We start from the raw sequence: 21202 nt of genomic DNA on the forward strand, positions 1-21202 counted from the left end.
CCACAATGAGGTGCCATTACACGCCAGTCAGGATGGCTGCTACCCAAAAGTCTACAAGCAATAAATGCTGGACAGGGTGTGGAGAAAAGGGAACCCTCTTACACTGTTGGTGGGAATGCAAACTAGTACAACCACTATGGAGAACAGTGTGGAAATTCCTTAAAAAACTGGAAATAGAATTGCCATATGACCCAGCAATCCCACTCCTGGGCATACACACCGAGGAAACCAGAACTGAAGAGACACGTGTACCCCAATGTTCATCGCAGCACTGTTTACAATAGCCAGGACATGGAAGCAACCTAGATGCCCATCAGCAGACGAATGGATAAGGAAGCTGTGGTAAATATACACAATAGAATATTACTCAGCTGTTAAAAAGAATACATTTGAATCAGTTCTAATGAGATGGATGAAACTGGAGCCCATTATACAGAGTGAAGTAAGCCAGAAAGATAAAGACCAATACAGTATACTAACACATATATATGGAATTTAGAAAGATGGTAATGATAACCTTATATGCAAGACAGAAAAAGAGACACAGATGTATAGAAAAGAATTTTGGACTCTGTGGGAGAAGGCGAGGGTGGGGTGATCTGAGAGAACAACATTGAAACATGTATATTATCAAGTGTGAAACAGATCGCCAGTCCAGGTTGGATGCATGAGACAAGTGCTCAGGCTTGGTGTACTGGGGTGACCCAGAGGGATGGGATGGGGAGGGAGGTGGGAGGGTGGTTTAGGATGGGGAACACATGTAAATCCATGACTGATTCATGTCAATGTATGGCAAAAACCACTACAATATTGTAAAGTAATTCTGTTCAGTCAGTTCAGTAGCTCAGTCATGTCCGACTCTTTGCGACCCCATGAATCGCAGCATGCCAGCCTCCCTGTCTATCACAAACTCCCGGAGTTTACTCAAACTCGTGCCCATCAAGTCGGTGATGTCATCCAGCCATCTCATCCTCTGTCGTCCCCTTCTCCTCCTACCCCCAATCCCTCCCAGCATCAGGGTCTTTTCCAATGAGTCAACTCTTCGCATGAGGTGGCCAAAGTATTGGAGTTTCAGCTTCAGCATCAGTCCTTCCAATGAACACCCAGGATTTTTCTCCTTCAGGATGGACTGGTTGGATCTCCTTGTAGTCCAAGGAACTCTCAAGAGTCTTCTCCAACACCATAGTTCAAAAGCATCAATTTTTCGGCACTCAGCTTTCTTCACAGTCCAACTCTCACATCCATACATGACCACTGGAAAAACCATAGCCTTTCAGATGGACCTTTGATGGCAAAGTAATGTCTCTGCTTTTTAATATGCTATCTAGGTTGGTCATAACTTTCCTTCCAAGCAGTAAGCATCTTTTAATCTCATGGCTGCAGTCACCATCTGTAGTGATTTTGGAGCCCCCAAAAATAAAGTCTGACACTGTTTCCACTGTCTCCCCATCTATTTCCCATGAGGTGATGGGACTCCAACTAATAAAAATAAATGAAATAAATAAATAAATAAATAATTTTAAAAAGAAAAGAGGTGATGGGTCTAGGAAAGAAAGTTTATCTCTTCCCTCTTTACTGACCCTTTCTCCACTTTTTATCTCCTTCCATTTAGAATTGCCCTTGGAACTTCCTTGGAGATTCAGTGGTTAAGACTCTGCCTTCCAAGGCAAAGGGCATGAATTTGATTCCTGTTCGGGGCACTAAGGTCCCATATGCCACAGGGTACAGGCAAAAATTAAAAAGAAAAAATAGAATTTCCCTCTCAGCCTTCTATATTCCCACAGCCCTTGCTTGTTCTGCATGTATTTAGCCATAAAAATACCAAAGGGACCATTACCAAGGATAAAAGTGTAAATTAAACAGAAAAATACAGTGATTTTAAATTTGTATTCATTGATAAAAATAGAACAATCCTAAATTTGTATCTATCTGATATCTTCAAAATATATTTTCAAAAATGAATGAAATGATTGCTGTGTTCTTTTAAGGAAACTAGCTAGGGACCACGCACGGAATTTTGATTGGTTTCTCTTGTTATAGTTTTTCTACAGTTCCAGCTGTCCCCTTGGCCAAAACAGATACTTGGCCCAAGGATGTGGGTATTCTTGCCATGGAGGTCTACTTTCCAGCCCAGTATGTGGATCAGACAGAGCTGGAGAAGTTTAACAAGGTGGAGGCGGGGCGGTACACCGTGGGCTTGGGCCAGACCCAGATGGGCTTCTGCTCGGTCCAGGAGGACGTCAACTCCCTCTGCCTGACGGTGGTGCAACAGCTGATGGAGCGCACGCAGCTCCCCTGGGACTCCGTGGGCCGCCTGGAGGTGGGCACTGAGACCATCATCGATAAGTCCAAGGCTGTCAAAACAGTGCTCATGGAGCTCTTCCAGGATTCAGGCAACACTGACATTGAGGGCATAGATACCACCAATGCCTGCTACGGTGGCACTGCCTCCCTCTTCAATGCTGCCAACTGGATGGAATCCAGCTCCTGGGATGGTATGTGCTGCCAGAGGCCTTATGTAAGAAGGGAGCTGGGGTAGATGCTGAAGCCTTGGTTTTGCTTCTCCGTTCCCCGGGTAGGTTCATCCACAGAAGAAAGGACACATTACACACACAGATGTTGTGATCATCCAACAACCACAGGGACAGCAACCCCTCAGACTTGGATGGTTTCATACAGTTATTCAGGGAGCGTGTTCACATAGCTATTCACTGAGTCCTCCTCACGCCCTAGGAAGTGGATGTCAGACCTGTTTTATGGATGAAAAAAATGGAGACTCTAATAATCTACATGTCTTGTGTGGCGGGAGCAGGAAACCAAACCAAATTCAGCATATTTCCCACTTCAGTGCTCCTGTTTGTCTAAGGTTTCTCTTAAGTCCCTAATGGACAAAGAGATTGGTGATGTTAAAAGGTTTAAACAAGCCCAGGTGTCAAGGAGAAAGCACCCTGATAAAAATAGACCCAAAGAATCACAGGATAGACTACGACACCGGGTATTTCTGCTCTCTCTCCCTTGCCTGGTTCCTAGGAGAATTAGAAACCTAGCTTTAGCAATAACTAATGACAAGTCTCTTAACCTCTGAGAGACTAGCAGTTTTCATTTGCCTACCTGCTTTCCAGTGCTGATAGGACTAAACATGGTATCAATGGAGATGTGACAAAACAGCTCCTGAACAGACAAGGCCCTCCATTTACTAAGTTGGAAATTAGAACTTAAAACTTTAGAAACCATAATAAGCACTAATTTAAAAATTAATTATGAAAACTTGACGGTGGTGGGGACCTTAGAGATTAGCTAACCCAGTACTCCTCATAGAGGCCAAGAAGAATTTAAGGGCTTTTCTCTGTTCGTGCAGCAAGGCAGTACAATTCCATTCACCTGTTCAGTGTTTTTCCAATTGCCCTGCATGGCCTCACCATTAATAGTTCCATTGATTTGTGATGTTCCAGACTTGACATCCTCAAATCTGTCCTTAGAGTGCTCTTGCTCGGTATTTGTATTATTACCTCTCCAGCAGCCCCTATTACCAACACCACCAATCTGTCAAACCAAGCCTTTAGTTAGAGAGTACAAATTAAAGACAAGGGACACTCACCAGCCTTTAGTGAAGAATCAGAGCCTATATTTGGGGGCATTATCAGCTTTAAGCATGTCATTTCAAATGAGTAGATTCTGCTGAATAGTTGGGTATTCCACAGGAGAGGGCTGCGAATGTATCCTTCTTTAATGTGTTGTCTTCTTGGGAAAAATATTAAACAAACATTATGAAGTGAATTGTTAGTCTGTACTTTCACAAAAAGCATATTTAAGTTTGAGCCTAATGGCAACCTCCAAGAACAGACCAGGTCAGTGTAGATGTGATTTCTGCTTCTGAACTGGCCAGCCATCCACCTAGGACCTTTAGAAGGAAGGAGGTGGTTCTGGAGCTCACCAAGAAGTTTTGAACCACTCCAGAGAGACAGCAGGGTATGGGGGAAGGAAAGAGTGGTACTGGCTTGTACTGCCTGAGAGACCTCATTTTTCCTTGCCTTTTATTATGAAGGTAAATGAAACCTACAGTGTATATGTATATATGTGTGTGTGTACATAGATAGACAAAAAGGTTCAAAGTAAATAAAAAATTCCTTTCGACACCCCATTACCAATTCCCAGAATTTAATCCTCATAGTTTCCATGGATTCTTTCGAAATTTTCTATGTATATCCCTGTAAGCATATACTTATATATTCATTTTTTAATATTGCACATTATTCCTTATCTTTACTATGTCTTAGAGGTTAGTCTATAGATATCTCTAGATACATATAGGGTCTACCTCATTCTTTTAAAAGACGTTATAAATTCTATTGATGGGTACACCAAACCTCAGTCCCATATAGATAGATATTTAGATTGTTGTATATTTTTTGCAATTATTATAAAAAGTGTTAATATTTAAGACAGTAGCTTTGCATGCTCATAACTATATGTTGTAAGAATAAATTCCTAGAAGTGGAATTGCAGGATTGTTTAATTAAAAAGTTTGATAGAATGTGCCAAATTGTTCTTCAAAATGTACTAACTTGTTGGAATGTACTTTCTAATTTCAAACTTTCTAATCTTTGTCAGTTTAATAAGTAAAGTATAGTATCATTGATTTTCCTTTGTTACTATAAGAGAATTTTGATATTTTTATGATTTTTATTGGCCATTTTCCTATTATAGACCTTTCTGATGAGACATTTATCTAAAGGAAAATAATTTTTTGTTGGCTGTAAATATTATAAATACATCCCCAGTTTGTCTTTTGTATTTCTAATAGAAGGTTTTCATTTTTAGATAATCAAATTTACTGATCTCTTCTTTAATGGCCTGTATTAATAAATATTCTTCTATAGTTTCCAAACTTTATATAACATATAAATTTTGCTTATATATGTTATTTTTATTTATTATATATTTATCTTATACTTCTATATATTATTTTTATATTCATATATATAAAATTAGGGAGAAAAAAATACTGTTTTGTTGGAGTGGTTAAACAATCTTATCAGAAAATTCTTGGGTTTCAGTGAATTTGGGTTGGAATTCTGACTAAATCCTTATCCCATCATCTATTAGTTGTGTAACTTTAGGCAAGTGACTTCCGTTCTCTGGGCCCCAATTCCTTTGTCTTTAAAGAGGAGATAACTGTTTCCAACAGGTTAGGCAGAATACCAAAAGCACTGCCATGTCTTTCCACATACCTACATTTAGGAGCAAGCAGTATTAGAAGAAGAAGTAACAAATAATATTCAAGACAACAATTATTTATTGAATAATTATCTGCCTATTATAAAAGTAGCTTCATAGATCATCTACATTAAATGTGATTAGTGAACATTAATTCTTTTCACAAAGAAAGTGGTACTAGGTTTTTCAAAGCACCTTGTTTAGGATCCAGTCAGAACTGAGTTTGAATACAAAATTCCATATTCACTAAATAGGTGACCTTAGACAAATTACCTGAATTCTCTGGAAGGCAATGTCCTCCTCTACAAAGTGTGGACATTACCTGACTCAATGGATTGTTTAAAGGATTGTTTGAGGATAACTGGTGTCTAGAATTTCAAATATTAGTTTCCTTCCCATCCTTTGGCCTTCTGTGATTTGGGAAGAATTTCCACTATAGCACTACAAAGAGTACAAACCTAAATTATTTTCAAAAGTGCTAATTTATGAATTTTTTTGTTGAACAAATGAGGAATTTTTATAGCCTGAGTCAGAGAACACAGAGTTTTGACATTGCATTTCCAAAGCAATGTCATTTACATTTCGCTAGAGTGTGAGTTTCACGGGGGCACGAATTTTTATTTTGGTTCAGTGATCTATTGCCAGTACCTAAAATTGTGCCTGGCATAGAGGAGGCTTTCACTCTACTGGAGATTTGGCAGTAATAATAATTATTTCTTTTCTCTTTACAGGTCGCTATGCACTGGTGGTCTGTGGGGACATTGCCGTCTACCCCAGCGGCAACGCTCGCCCCACAGGTGGGGCTGGAGCTGTGGCAATGCTGGTTGGGCCCGAGGCCCCTCTGGTCCTCGAGAGAGGTTTGTAGTAAACTGTGCAGTAAACTCCGTACGAGGGGACTGCATGGCATGGCCAAATGCTTAGCTCTTAATTCCAAACTGGCATATTCAGGGCTGAAGGATGGACTTGTGGATGAAACTGCTTGCCTTCCAAAGACTAGTCTGGGGAGCAGAGGGCAGGGAGAAAGGGAAGAGAAGGATCAGCAAGGTGGCTTCATCTACACCATCACACATCAGGATAATGGGGTTTGGATTGAATGGCATTTGTGCTGCTGAAAAGGACCCTTTGGGAGCTAAACTGACCATTGAAAAGAAAGCAAATAATTGGATATAAAGTAAGAGCTGTCCTTTGAGACTTTCGGAGTCTGTTCCAGATTTCTTTAAGCCCATATAGGTGTGGAAATAGAAATATACATCTCACTTATAAAAAGGCATTCATCTAATTAAGTCCCTTTGAACACCTGAGGATAATCAGTGGGCCTTGGGCTTGGGCATGAGACAGATAAAGACCAGGGGGCTGCTTGTACATGGGTCTCCCACCCTCTCTGCTCAATGTGGGCTTCACTGTGCAGTTTCTGAATCCCTCTGTGTGCTTCACCAGGGCTTAGAGGAACCCACATGGAGAATGTGTACGACTTCTACAAACCAGATGCGACTTCAGAGTACCCACTGGTGGATGGGAAGCTCTCCATCCAGTGCTACTTACGGGCCCTGGACAAATGCTACGCGTTCTACCGTCAAAAGATCGAGAAGCAGTGGAAGCAAGGTATGGGGCTCAGAGGGCTGAAGTCACGGACTCTGCTTACATGAGGCTGAGAGCGTGTCCTAAACTCTCAAGACAAGGCCTCATTTCACCTCTGCAAATGATCTCAAGAGAATTAGTTCACATCTTCTTCTTACATGCTTCCCTGGGTCTAGGCTGAAGTCCTTTTGGAAGTCATCCAAAGTCAAGTATGAAATTGTCTTTAACTTGAATTGAGTGAAAGAAAGTAAACAACCCTAACCTACCTGAAGCCTGTAGGTGTCAACCATCTGGGGAGGTAGTGTGTGAGTCAGAATGACCATGGCTTGTGGATGACAGGATTCATTTCTGTTGAAGCCAGGAGTGATCTGACTCAATTTATAGTTTGCCACCTTTTAAAGTCTGATTGATGTTGAAAACTCTTACCTATATTTTCAATATACTTAAGTGTTATCAGTAATTTTCCTTCTCTGCATGGTAGCTCTGCAAGTTAATTTTATTTTCACCTTTGGTTTCTGAAGTTTTCTGCTAAAAAAATATGTGCTGGTTTCATAATCAGATAAGAAACAAATCTTATTTTAAAAATACAGAGAAACTTACCTACCTTAAAAAAAATAAATAAAAAGGTTCTTATCTGTTTGGCTATGCCTAGCTGGGTGTCTGAAAAAGGCAGGTTTCAGCGTGGGAAAAGGCATGTGCTGAAGCATCAGAGCACAGATGCTCTAGGGGTGGCCTAAAACATCTTGGCCCTTTCCACTGCGCTGGGTGGAATGCAGTTTGCCCCCATGAGAAAGGAGTCAACTTAGACCTCTCAGCCTCTGTCCACCCATTGTAAAATTGCTACTGGCTAATTGGTAGCTCAGATGGTGAAAAGTCCACCTGCAATGCAGGAGACTTAACCCGTGGGTCGGGAAGATTCCCTGGAAAAGGAAATGGCAGCCCACTCCAGTATTCTGGCCTGGGAAATCCCATGGACAGAGGAGCCTGGCGGGCTACAGTCCATGGGGTCCCAAAGAGTTGGACACAACTTAGCAATTAAACAACAATTGCTCTGGCACCCTCTGAACTCATGACATTTTAATTTTACCCCTCATTCTCATATGGAATTTGATCAATGCTGCTTTGAATCTCAGCACCAAACTGTAAACTTCCTAAGGAGAGAGGGCGCATTGCACTTCTCTTTGGAGTGAAAGAGGGTCTGGAGTGTAGAGTCAGAGACACTGGAACCTAAAGCCAAAATCAGCTGTTTTCAAGCTGAGTGACCTCAGACACGTAACTTAGCTTCGTATTTTGGAGACCCTGTTTTCTCCTCTGGAAGATAGAGAAAATAATACCATATGAGGTTGATTTGAGGAATTATCTGTCACAGAAGTTGGCAATGGCAGAAAGGAAGAAAACATTTACTTCTTTTCCTTTTTTTATGAGTAGTGTGCATGCAAAGTCACTTCAGTCCTGTCCGAATCTTTGCAACCCTATGGACTGTAGCCTGCCAGGTTCCTCTGTCCATGGGGATTCTCCAGGCAAGAATACTGGAGTGGGTTGCTGTGCTCTCCTTCAGGGGATCTTCCCGACCCAGGGATTGAACCCACGTCTCTTACATCTCTGTGTTAGCAGGCAGGTTCTTTACCACTAGCACCACCTGGGAAAGCGCTTAGTAAAATGCTTGTAAAATGAACAAGCTGTGTGTTGACTGTAGGTAGGAGCTCATTCTCTGGGAGGCCTTAGAACAGGTAGATCTTGGAAAGGGTCACACTGCATCCTTGCTTTCACACTTCTTCTTCCAGCTGGCATCGATCGGCCTTTCACTCTCGATGATTTGCAGTATGTGATTTTTCACACGCCTTTCTGCAAGTTAGTCCAGAAATCCCTGGCCCGCCTGATGTTCAATGACTTCCTGTTGGCCAGTGGTGACACACAGACTGGCATCTACAAGGGGCTGGAGGCCTTCAGGTGAGTCCTCTTCAGGAGGAGCCCAGAGGCTAGGAGGGCTGAGAAGGAAGGGGCTCCCTCATGCCTTGAATCTGGATGACTAGCCACTCCTGTGGGGTAAAAACAACAATCCTCTAACATAGTAGAAATGACATCAAGTCCTCGTGTGGGTTACTGGGTTATTGTCTACATAAGGACCCCACCTTGTATCTCAGGGAGCAGAGGGACCCTGCTGGCACCTGTCAATCAGGTGACTTGAGGAAGTTTCAGAGAATAAGAAAAAGGGAAAGGGAGTGTGCCTAATTCGTTTGGGCAATAAACATGTTATGAATATCAACTGTGTGTCAGGCATCATATGAAACTCTAGGGACATAAAAGTGGGTGTGACTCCATGCTCCCTGCCTAGAGGATCTCACAGTCTGTACGGAAACACCTAGAAGCAAATAATCACAGTGCAGGATGGCAACTTGGGGAAGGTCTGGTCTCATTCTCACTTGCCATTGCCTTAAAGAATGTCTAACTTGTTGCCTCCACCCCCTCATCTATGAAAAAGGGATAGTCCAACATACTCCCTTCCTTGGATGTCAATAAAGCAGGGAGAATGCTGTTTATTGATGCAATACTCCAAGGCATTTAGAAAAATAGAAACTTTGACACAAAGAGATCTCATTGGGAAGGGAATCTTTCCCTTTCTTCTTGGTATCTTCTCATTTCAAGTTTTAGAGTTTTCTACCAACATTTGTCCCCACTTCTAACTACTACCGCTAACCCTGCTATTAACTAATCAAAACAGCAAAGTTAGCACAAACACTACTTCTAAGACTTGCCCCATGGAAAAAATATTAACATATACCAAAAATAATAAGCTAATATTTTTAATATATGAAAGTTTCATGAGTAATAAGATAAACCCACTAAATAGAAGATATGGACAAGAAATTTCCTCGGGGAAGAAATGCCCATATGCATATTTTTTAATGTGCATGCCCATTAGTAATGCATATCAACAGGTTAATGTTTTCTTTATGTGTGTGCTTAGTCACTCAGTCCTGTTTGACTCTTTGCAACCCCATGGACTGTAGCCCACAGGCACCTCTGTCTCTGGGGATTCTCCAGGCAAGACTACTGGAGTGGGTTGCTGTACCCTTCTCCAGGGGATTTTTCCGACCCAGGGATTGAACCCAGGTCTCTTGCATTTCAGGCAGATTCTTTACCAACTGAGCTAGGACGGAAGCCTAATGTTTTCTTTACATAGCCTTTAAAATTTTTGAATACCCAGACTTAAGGCTATGAGAAAATGAACAATAGTGAACGGCTTTGGGGGAGTAATAGGGAAACATAAATCAAAAGCCTTAAAGATGTGCATAACTTTTGGCTCAGTAATTTCACCTGTTTAAAAGAACATGTAGTTATTTCTCAAAAAAGCGGGAAAAAAAACCCCAAAAACCTACCACATGACCCAGCAATTTCACCCTTGGGTATACATTTGGATAAAAAAACAACAACAACATTAATTTGAAAAGACACCTGTACTCTGATGTTCAGATCAGTATTATTGACAATGGCCAAGGTGTGGAAGCAACCTAAGTGTCCATTAATAGATGAACAATGGAAGAAGATGTGGTTTAGATATACAGTGGACTACCACTCCATTAGACAGATATCAGGCTTTCCTGGTGGTTCAGCAGTAAAGAATCTGCCTGAAATGCAGGAGACACCAGAGACGCAGGTTCCATCCCTGGGTCAGGAAGATCCCCTGGAGGAGGGCATGGCAGCCCATTCCAGTGTTCTTGCCTGGAGAATCCCCATGGACAGAGGAGCCTGGTGGGCTACAGTCCATGGGGTCACAAAGAGTCGGACACGACTGAGTGAGCACAGACAGATATCAGTGGTACACTCCAACAGATATACAATGGTATAAAATAGGCTACAAGGATGTATTGTACAACATGGGGAATATAGCCAACATTTTGTAATAACTGTAAACGGACAATAACTTTTTAAAATTGTATAAAAATATTTTAATTGAAAAAAATATTTGTTTCATGAAAAAAAAAAAACCATGTAGCTATTCAGTGCTTCAGCTAATGAGGATAGACATGGGGAGTTTGTTTAAAGAGGGCTACATCCTATCATGGTCTACTTGGCAGTCTTTAAAACTAATGCTATAGGAGACGATTTCATGTTATAGAGAAAATCAGTTAAGAAAGCATGCTAAAAAGAATGTATAGCTTGGTGTTATTTTTCAATAAACTATAAAAGTTGGAGTGGATTCCATAAGAAAACTATGACTGATGCTCTCTCTCTGAGCGGTAAGACTCTTAGTGACACTTCCTCTGTATTTTCTGTATTTACAAATATTCTATAATAAAAACATGTGTTCCAAAGTCTTCTCTCCAGTAGCTATTATACTTTCTGCTTGCTGCCTTCTTCCTTCATGTGGCTTCTCACATGGCCTATTCCTTTGACTGCCTCACAGGGGGCTAAAGCTGGAAGACACCTACACCAATAAGGAGGTAGATAAAGCATTTCTAAAAGCCTCTCTGGACATGTTCAATAAGAAAACCAAGAACTCCCTCTACCTCTCCACGTACAACGGGAATATGTACACCTCATCCCTATATGGATGCCTGGCCTCACTTCTGGCCCAGTGAGTACTGCGTCTGTCCCCACCTCCTCTTACTCTGGCCTCTGGTCTGAAGGGTCAACCGAGTTTCATTCCTTTTCTCGTACATGTTTTTTTCAAAACGGAAAGAAGGAAGGAAGGAAAATGAAAGAAATGTATTTCAAAGGTGTATGTGTGGGTAGATTGACCATCAGTATTAAACAGTGGTTCCGTGGTGGCTCAAATGGTAAAGAATCTGCCTGCAATGCAGGAGGCCCAGGTGTGATCCTTGGGTAGGGGAGATTCCCCTGGAGAAGGGGATGTCTACTCACTCCAGTATTTTTGCCTGGAGAAAGCCATGGACAGAGGAGCCTGGCAGACATGAATAACACTTTTTCCAAACTGAAATGCATGTATCATGCCAGCAGATGTGGAAGATCTATTTGGATACATCAAGAAAATAGGAGAACTTTTATGCGTATTTTTATCTCATCCATTTAAAATGTCTGTACTCAGTAAAGCATTGTGATTAAGAAAGTCTAGCTTTTGAACCCACAATTCATGTTCAAATTTCTTTACCACTTACTAACTTTGACCTTGGAAAAATGACTATTATGGTCCTCATTTTTCCCAACTATAAAATTTGTATAATAACAATACCTACCGTCTAAAATTTTGGTGAATGTTAAATATCAAAAGCAATTAAAACAGTAAAAGCTCAGCAGGTGCCCCAGTGTTAGTTTTTATTTTTATAGATATTCAATTTTGTGGAGTTTATAAGAAAATACTTATAATATAGTACATGTATATAACAAAAGAAAAAATATATACAAGTATGATTGGACTTGTTCAGATTATTACTAACGAGGAGATAACTTAAAAATTTACAACTGCTGAAGCATTGCCAATCAACATGGGAGCCTTGAGGTGAATACAGTGGTCTGATCCCCACTTGGAGGCAACTACAGAGTTCACTGAATTCGTCTTGTCTTCATGGGTAGGGGGAAGTTCCTTTTATACCCCAGAAATTCTGTTGTGCTCACTGTGACTTCTGTATCTTGGATTTTAGCTGTTCTCCTCTTGGCAAGTTTTCACCCTTTTGGGCCTACTCCCAGGAAATTCCAAAACTCCCTCTTTGCGTAGAGTGCCCAGAGCCCATTCCTAGTTGCAAGAGATTGACTAGATTGGTGGTTTATTTGCAGAGCAGAATGTAACGCTGATGTGCTTTCCTGGGCTTTGATTTCTCTCCTTGTAGTCACTCTGCCCAAGACTTGGCTGGCTCCAGGATTGGTGCCTTCTCTTATGGCTCTGGTTTGGCAGCAAGTTTCTTTTCTTTCCGGGTGTCCCAGGATGCTTCTCTGGGTGAGTCCAGTCTTTTGATCAGGCACTTCTGGCCAGTTTCGTCTGGTAAAAGAAACCATTTTCTGCTTCACCACTACTAAAGCTCCCATCTTGACAGAATTATGTTGTGACTAAGAACAAAGGAAAGCCCTGAAGGGATTTAAGCAATAGACTGGGTTTGTCTATTTTATGTATTCAAAGCACTTCCCTGGCTACTGATTAGAGACTAGATTGTTGAGGAACAGAGGTGTATATGGGGAAACCAGTTAGTTAGTTTCAACAAATAGTCTAGGCAAGAGGTGGTCATGGTTTGATTACAACTGATTAAAGAAAAGTTGATGGGTTTGAAATATCCAGTAAACATGTGCTGATTATTTTATGACGGATGTAATCAAGGGCGTACATCAAAGCACTAAATGGGATACACCTTGGCTAAATGAAGGTCTGCCTTAGTTTTTGCTAACGCTGTGTTTGATGATCTTGATCATTTCTTGACATTCTAAGCCATACGCTGAGCACTTTTCCTTGGAGCAGCAGCTTCCACAGAGCTGACTCTATATTGGACTCGTGATTGGTAGCAGTGATGACAGTGATGTAAGTTTATGAGTCTGCCTTTGCTTCCCAGGGTCCCCGCTGGAGAAGCTGGTAACCAGTGCATCAGACCTGCAGAAACGTCTTGCCTCCCGGAAGCGTGTGTCTCCTGAGGAGTTCACAGAAATAATGAACCAAAGAGAACAATACTACCACAAGAGTAAGAAAAGAAAGGTGGAAAGAGAGGAGGAGTAGGCAATTTTTCTCAGCTTCTATGCCAGTAGCTGAGTGGCAGGAATTCATCAGAAGTCTAGAATATAGCAAGTGAGAGTGATGATTTCTATGATATATGATTGGGAAAAAGGTTTGTTTGGTGCAAAGGGGGACAAACTGGGGAAGCAGAAGGCAGACTTGGGAAGAGGTAGGAGGCAGCATGTGGCTTCCCAGTACAAAACATAGATAGCCACCCAAAACAGGATACATACTGGATAATGAAGTCCCGTGGAAGCCAGATGTATGGTCTTTGAAATTATTGATAGTATCTGAGCAATGGTTGAAAATGCCCAGACTTTGGAGCCAGAAATCCAAGTCAAAACTGACCTATGACACTTGCCCTCTATTTTTGAGAAAATTATTGAACTTTTCTGTGTTGCTTCCTTTCTAAAACCATACCAAATTTGCAGGATTGCCAGAGATTAATGAATTAATTAATGAATGATGTTATTGGCAAATTCTACCATTTCCTTCCAGTCACCTCCTTTCCTTATCAAATATAAAACAAACTACTGCCACCAAAAAGCAACAAAGGAAAAGTAAACCAAAGCTAAATTTAAGACTGGAGAAACCAAAGGGTGATTTTTAAACCAGGGAAACCATATTTTTTCAAGCAAAACTTGGGACCCATGATTTGCACTGAAAAGAATACTGAAGTTACGGAACTGAGAATGTTCAAAGAAAACCCTAGACTTAGTAGTTAGTCAGTTTTTATCTGGAACCGGGGACAGGTTAGACCAAAAAAGAAGACAATTAATATAAAAATAAGGCCTCTGAGATGAATGTTAATGGACAAAGCTTTGAAATACTACAGAGAATCAGAATTGGAAAACTTCGGGCTAGGAAGGAAGTGTCTATTAGAAAACATGAGGCTCTGAGGTACCCCTCAAGGTCAGTACCTTCAGTAGAAGGACACGAGGAAGATTTCAATGGAGGATTTCCTGTTTACTGCAGGAAAGCAGTATATCCTATAATAAAATTTCTAGTCAACAAGTCTTAGGTACTAGCCATAAGACAGCTGCTTCTGGTTCTTCTGCTATCCCGGAGCTCTGCTGCGTGCAGACAAGGAGACCTCACCACCCCTTAGAGCACAACCAGGAGAGCTCCACATGAAGCTCTAGATGTCCCTGTTACCATTTTCTCTTCCTCAGCCCCATAGAGCCCTTTGTGAATACTGCCTTCCTTCTCGTTCCACAGTGAACTTCTCACCACCTGGTGACAAAAACAGCCTTTTCCCAGGCACTTGGTACCTGGAGCGAGTGGATGAGCTGTATCGCCGAAAGTATGCCCGGCGTCCCGTCTAAAGGTGGTGAGTGAAATTTTGGAGTATTAGTGGCTTAAAGTTTTTCTTCTGGGCAACAGGTGCAGTTCTTTTTTTTTTTTTTTTCCACTTCTTTTATATTTTTATTGGGAATGTAATTGCTTTACAATGTTATGCTTGTTTCTGCTACACAACAAAGTGAATCAGCTCTATGTATACAGATATCCCCTCCCTCTTAGACCTCCCTCCCACCTGCCAATCCCGATTCCACCCATCTAGGTCACCACAGAGCACCTAGCTGAGCTCCCGTGTTATATAACAGATGGAATTCTGAGAGCGTAAAAGGCCAGAGAGTTTTAAAAAAATATTCACAACCTAAATGTTGAGAGTTATGTTTTATTTGGTGGGAATTTTTAAGACTTCAAGTCTGGGAGTCACCATCTCAAGTAACTGAGAAAGCTGCTCCGAGGATCAGGTTATATAGAAACTTTGTAACGAGAGGTAGGGAGTCTGAACTTCAAAAGATGATTGCCAACTGAAGAAAACCAGATATCCCAAGTTAAGGAACTTGGCACTTTTCCGACTTTTCTAGCTTTTCAGCATCTGGGAAGATGCAAGAGTATGGGCTCACTGAAATCATTCCTTTGATATACACCTCAGCTATCTAGGGCTAGATATCACAAGATTTCACACGTTTCCTCAGGGCTCACATGAGAGGGCTGCAGTCTGACACTGTGACACCCTTTGTTTACTCACATGACAGGCAACGTTCCATCCATCAGCAGCTTTCAAAACGGCCAGAGGTGGGGAGTTCGCACCATGATGACCAAGTATAGCTCTTGGGGTTCTTTGCCTACAAAAGGCAAAAGCTGGGGGACGGGCATGTCCTTAAATCTTGCATCTGAAAAAAGACTCAACTTGTTCATCTGATCTCCTCCTGATAAGAAGGTTGATAGCATTAAAAGCTTGATAGAAACAAAATTAGCATCTGTAAAGGGAAGTGGGATGTGAACCTGAGACTGTGGAACTCAGTACTCCAAAGGGGGAGTCAGTAACAAAGGTGAACAGCATCAGAGAAGGTCCACACCAGTGTTGGAGAAGGTTCATAACGTAGCAGGTGCTGGGGATTCTGGGAGAGCCAGCTGGAGAGAGCCTTGGGCTAAGGGGCTGTGAGCAATCCCTCCTTCGTGCGATTTCTTCTGGGGAGAAACAGTGAGATTTGGGGAGTAAGTGGGGAGGGGTGTGAGGAGAGAAGAGTTTGATGGAGCAGGACTGAGTCAGAAAGAGAACTAAGAGAATTCTCTTTGGTACTGTTTAAAGGAAAATCAAAGAGTGGGAATTAGAATCCTGTAGTTCACCCACCCAGGAATCTGCCTTCAGTTTATCTTCCAAATTGGTAAGATAAGCAGAATGGAAGAGCAAGAAGCAAATTCTTTTGTGCCAAATGTTTTTCTGGTTTTTACATTTTCCCCCCACTTTGGAATATGAAGGGGGAAGACTAAAAAAGCTTGCCAAGACCAGGGTAGGGAGCAGGGAAAGAGAAGGAAGTCCCAAGTAAATGAGACACCCAGATAAAAAAGGGCAACTGCAAGTCGTGTCCTCTGTTCACTGCAAACCCCTGCCAGCATTCTGGCCCCTGTGGGGCAGCTGAAGTGTGGCCTGAGATATTACGGGCGAGGCAGGGTGGGCAAGGGGGCCGACAGGCCAGGCAGCAGGCTCCACAACAGACTCTTCAGACTTTGGCCCTACCTGGGAGTCAACTGTTTGCTTATCTGTTGTATGTTTGTAATATGATTCTTAAGGGCAAGTCAGTGGCAAAGAGGGAGTCATTAACTATATCAAGCTAGTTCAGTCAACAAAAACAGAGAGAGGGGGGAGAAAGAGAGAGAGAATTGGGAGTTTTCAAGGGGGAGTTTCCAAATTAGGTTCTCTCTGTCTCCTGGTCCACAAGGTTGTGAAAGTCACTCAGTCGTGTCTGACTCTTTGCGACCCCATGGACTGTACAGTCCATGGAATTCTCCAGGCCAGAACACTGGAGTGGGTAGCCTTTTCTTTTTCCAGGGTATCTTCCCAAACCAGGTCTCCTGCACTGCAGGAAGGTTGCTTTACCAGCTGAGCCACAAGGGAAGCCCAAATATACGGGAGTGGGTAGCCTATCCCTTCTCCAGCAGATCTTCCCAACCCAGGGATCGAACCAGGGTCTCCTGCATTGCAGGTGGATTCTTTACCAACTGAGCTATCAGGGACGCCCAGTCCACAAGGTTAGGCAGCATTGTATCTACGAAGAAAAAAGCTGGAGCTCATCCTCGTCTCACAGGAATAGCGAGCCTACACCATGAGATGTTAGCTGAAACAAAGATTTTATGTCAGCATGATGCTCTGCGGAGCTCTAGCTCTGCACTGCCCACTCTCCTCTCCCTTCACAGACAGGACATGTCATGGGGACCTTGCCCATCTCGCAACCTTGGCTCCTGGGGCAGTGGGCTCAGGGCACTCAGGTGTCTAGGTTTGTTGCTAGAGGGTGTTGGCTTGAAAAATAGCTACCACCTAAAAGTTGAGAGTTATGTTTTATCCAGTGGGAATTTTGGGGACTTCAAGTCAAGGAGACAGCATCTCAAGTAAACGTGAGGGAACTGGTCTGAGGAGGTGAGAGAAGAAGCCAGATTATGTAGGTGTGTTTTAAAACAAAGGGCAGTAGCCCGAGCATCAAGAAATTATTGTTAAAAGAAAGCAGATATCCCAAGTTAAGGAATTGAGCTCTTTTCTGTGCATTGTTGTTGTTGCTGTTCAGTTGCTCAGTAGTGTCCTTCTCTTTTGTGACCCCATGGACTGCAGCATGCCAGGCATCCCTGTCCTTCACCATCTCCCAGAGCTTGCTCAAACTCATGTCCATTGTGTCAGTGATGCCATCCAACCATCTCATCCTCTGTTGTCCCCTTCTCCTCCTGCCTTCAGTCTTTCCCAGAATCAGAGTCTTTTCTAATGTGTCAGCTCTTTGCATAGGGTGACCAAAGTATTAGAGCTTCAGCCTCAGTCCTTCCAATGAATATCCAGGACTGATTTCCTTTAGGATTAACTGGTTTGATCTCCTTGCAGTCCAAGTGACTCTCAAGAGTCTTCTTCAACACCACAGTTCAAAAGCATCAATCCTTTGGCGCTCAGCCTTCTTTATGGTCCAACGCTCACATCCATACATGACCACTGGAAAAACCATAGCTTTGATGATACTGACCTTTGTTAGCAAAATAATGTCTTTACTTTTTAATATGCTGTCTAGCTTTTCTTCCAAGGAGCGAGCGTCTTTTAATTTCATGACTGCAGTCACCATCTGCAGTGATTTTGGAACCCAAGAAAATAAAGTCTTTTACTGTTTCCATTGTTTCCCCATCTATTTACCATGAAGTGATGGAACCAGATACCATAATCTTCATTTTTTGAATGTCGAGTTTTAAACCAACTTTTTCACTCTCCTCTTTCACTTCCACCAAGAGGCTCTTTAGTTTCTCTTAGCTTTCTGCCATAAGATTGGTGTCATCTGCATATCTGAGGTTACTGATATTTCTCCTGGCAATCTTGATTACAGCTTTTGCTTCATCCAGTCCAGCATTTCTCATGATGTACTCTGCATATAAGTTAAATAAGCAGGGTGACAATATACAGCCTTGACATACTCCTTTCCCTATTTGGAACCAGTCTATTGTTCCATGTCTGGTTCTAACTGTGGCTTCTTGACCTGCATACAGGTTTCTCTGGAGTTAGGTAAAGTGGTCTGGTATTCCCATCTCTGTAAGAATTTTCCACAGTTTGTTGTGATCCACACAACCAAAGGCTTTGGTGTAATCAATAATGCAGAAGTAGATGTTTTTCTGGAATTCTCTTGCTTTTTCTATGATCCAACGGATGTTGGCAACTTGATCTCTGGTTCCTCTGCCTTTTCTAAAACCAGCTTGAACATCTGGAAGTTCTTAGTTCACATACTGTTGAAGCCTTGCTTGGAGAATTTTGAGCATTACTTTGCTAGCATGTGAGATAAGTGCAATTGTGTGGTAGTTTGAACATTCTTTGGCATTGCCTTTCTTTGGGGTCAGAATGAAACTGACCCTTTCCAGTCCCATGGCCACTGCTGTTTTCCAAATTTCCTGGCATATTGAGTGCCACACTTTCACAGCATCATTTTTTAGGCTTTGAAATAGCTCAACTGGAACTTCATCACCTCCACTAGCTTTGTTTGTAGTGCTGCTTCCTAAGGCCCATTTGACTTCAGACTCCAGTATGTCTGGCTCTAGGTGAGTCATCACACCATTGTGGTTATCTGGGTCATTAAGATCTTTTTTGTATAGTTCTTCTATGTATTCTTGCCACCTTTTCTTAATATCTTCTGCTTCTGTTAGGTCCATACCATTTCTGTCCTTTGTTGTGCCCATCTTTGCATGAAATGTTCCCTTGGTACCTCTAATTATTTTGAAGAGATCTCTAGTCTTTCTTACTTTATTGTTTCTGTGTATGGGAAGATGCAAGAGTCCGGGCTTACTGAAATCACTCCTTTCATATGCATCTCAGTTATCTGGGGCCCCATATCCTGTGTTTTCACATCCTGAGTTCCTCAGGGCCCCCTGTAGGCAGCGGCTTCCCCTGATGTCTGCCAGGTATTCTTCTCCTTCTTGAGTGTCCTGGAAGGCTGGAATTGCTGATGACTGTGACATTCTTGCTTATCGATGTGGCAGGAAATACTCCATTCGTCAAGGGACAGTGGAACACCCAGACCTAAAGATGCAGTTTAGGAGAGCTCGCCTTCGGCAAGGAGCAGATGTGGGAATGGCATTGCCCAGGGTGAGACTCATGATTGATGTCCTTCTTTTGTTTCTTTAAATTTTACAGATCTGTGGAGAGTTTCCTGGGAAAAGTGCTACAGAACATCTGCCCTCTTTCAACTGTATAACCCCCCACTCTTAGCTGGTAAATAGATTGCACTGGACACAGCAGCCTGTAAACACTGGCCCCATGGAGTGAGGGGCCATCCTTAATGGGTCCTTCTGCCTTTCCCTGCTGCAATCACTGTCACGGGCTTGCAGAGCCCTCTGTGAAGAGGTGGCGGGACAGAGGAGAGACTCAGCCTTGAATCACAGACCGGAAGTGTGGCGGCTCCATTGTCTCCTTCAAGATCCAGATAGCTCGCCTCTCGTTTGTTATGGCTTTGTCATTATTGTTATTATTACATTTCCAAGCTGTTATGACTTTGTTTCTTAGGGTTTCTGTGAATTTCTAAATTCCATGTTTGGCACTAAGCTAAAAGAACACAATTAAAAAGCAAAGAAGGAGAGAATGGCTCCTGTGTTTCTTGGAAACTAGGACACAAACAGCGCAGCAGCTGTCCCGAGTCTAGACTCTGAGGCCCCACTCTCCACCTGCAGCCCCACGGCAGTAAGCTCGCTAAGCGCTCACCTCACATCTTCCCTCTGGCCCTTTCAACTCCACTCTCTGAGAGGTTCAGGCTGAAACACAACCTCCACTCTCAGCTTCCTTACCTAATCTAAAGACACCTTCCGGGGACTTCCCTGGTAGTCCATGCTGTCAATACAGGGGGCCCGGGCTCAATCCCTGGTCAGGGAACTAGACCCCGCATGCCGCAACTGAGAGTTCCCAGGCCATGCTGCAACAAAGATGGAAAATCCCTTGGCCCCTACTGAGACCCAGCATAGCCAAATAAATAGACACCCTACAGGGCCAGCAGACGGAGACAGGGGCCAGAGTTGACTTTAGGAGCTGAGGATCAAAGTCCCTTGGTCTCATGCCTTGTCAGTGTTTTCTGCACAAATAAACAAAGGTCAGAGGTTAATCGGTTACATTTTTGGCTCCTCCAGCCAAAAAAAAAAGTTTCAATACCTAGCCGGAAATTTTTCCACTAGAGGATCTTTTGTCTCCCATGGGTTGGGACACTGCTTCATCTGGAATCTTTTTGTAAAATAACAATGGCTTGGGACTGAGGGGATGGAGCTGAGAAGGGGAATAGGAAGCATCCAGTTAATTCCTCATAAAGAGTCTCCTCCACCACCCCAGCGAGAAAGGGGCACTGTGGAGGAGGGAAGACGGTTTGGGGGGGGAGGGGGAGGAGGACTGGGGGTTGGGGGGAAGCCGTAGGGTTCACAGGACACTGAGCACGTGGGAAAGAGTTGCTCCTCCCGCCCCCCTCTACCCTCTGGACTTCTCGCCTGTTGTTCGTTTCACAGTAGGTGCCAGAAAATCCAAGATAAACCCCAACGCGGGCACTAAGCCTGCATCCGCTGACTCCCTTCCCAGTCTCTCTCCGGGTGCTCCCTGAACTCCTGCCCTATTACACAAGCTGCAGCTGCCACCCACAAACCCCCCACCCCAACCTTTGCCTGCTCCTCACAAGCTGTTTGGGGGCCCTCAGTCTGGTTGGCACCCCTGGCAGGACAATGTACACCTTTCCTAAAATCCCTGCTGTA

General features: G+C 42.9%; 1 protein-coding gene and 1 long non-coding RNA gene across 2 annotated transcripts in view; one reads left to right on the forward strand and one right to left on the reverse strand.

The window, feature by feature from the left end:
• The window catches only part of HMGCS2 (3-hydroxy-3-methylglutaryl-CoA synthase 2), a 25353-nt gene extending 5295 nt beyond the window's left edge, over positions 1 to 20058 (forward strand). Inside the window, exons 2-10 of the mRNA XM_020900705.2 lie at positions 2041 to 2495; positions 5949 to 6074; positions 6655 to 6819; positions 8580 to 8745; positions 11204 to 11374; positions 12585 to 12691; positions 13296 to 13421; positions 14672 to 14783; positions 19614 to 20058. Coding sequence (XP_020756364.1) covers positions 2041 to 2495; positions 5949 to 6074; positions 6655 to 6819; positions 8580 to 8745; positions 11204 to 11374; positions 12585 to 12691; positions 13296 to 13421; positions 14672 to 14778 — 1423 coding nt within the window. The 3' untranslated portion in view covers positions 14779 to 14783; positions 19614 to 20058. The remainder of the gene's footprint in view (positions 1 to 2040; positions 2496 to 5948; positions 6075 to 6654; positions 6820 to 8579; positions 8746 to 11203; positions 11375 to 12584; positions 12692 to 13295; positions 13422 to 14671; positions 14784 to 19613) is intronic.
• On the reverse strand, positions 12379 to 19621 carry LOC139035110 (uncharacterized). Its single transcript, XR_011487621.1, has 2 exons — positions 15492 to 19621; positions 12379 to 12733 (listed from the first exon to the last, which is right to left on the reverse strand). It is a non-coding gene; the product is annotated as an uncharacterized lncRNA (long non-coding RNA).
• Positions 20059 to 21202: the final 1144 nt, after the last annotated feature.

Source organism: Odocoileus virginianus, chromosome 5 (genome assembly GCF_023699985.2).
Source record: "Odocoileus virginianus isolate 20LAN1187 ecotype Illinois chromosome 5, Ovbor_1.2, whole genome shotgun sequence".
Lineage (NCBI taxonomy): Eukaryota > Metazoa > Chordata > Mammalia > Artiodactyla > Cervidae > Odocoileus > Odocoileus virginianus.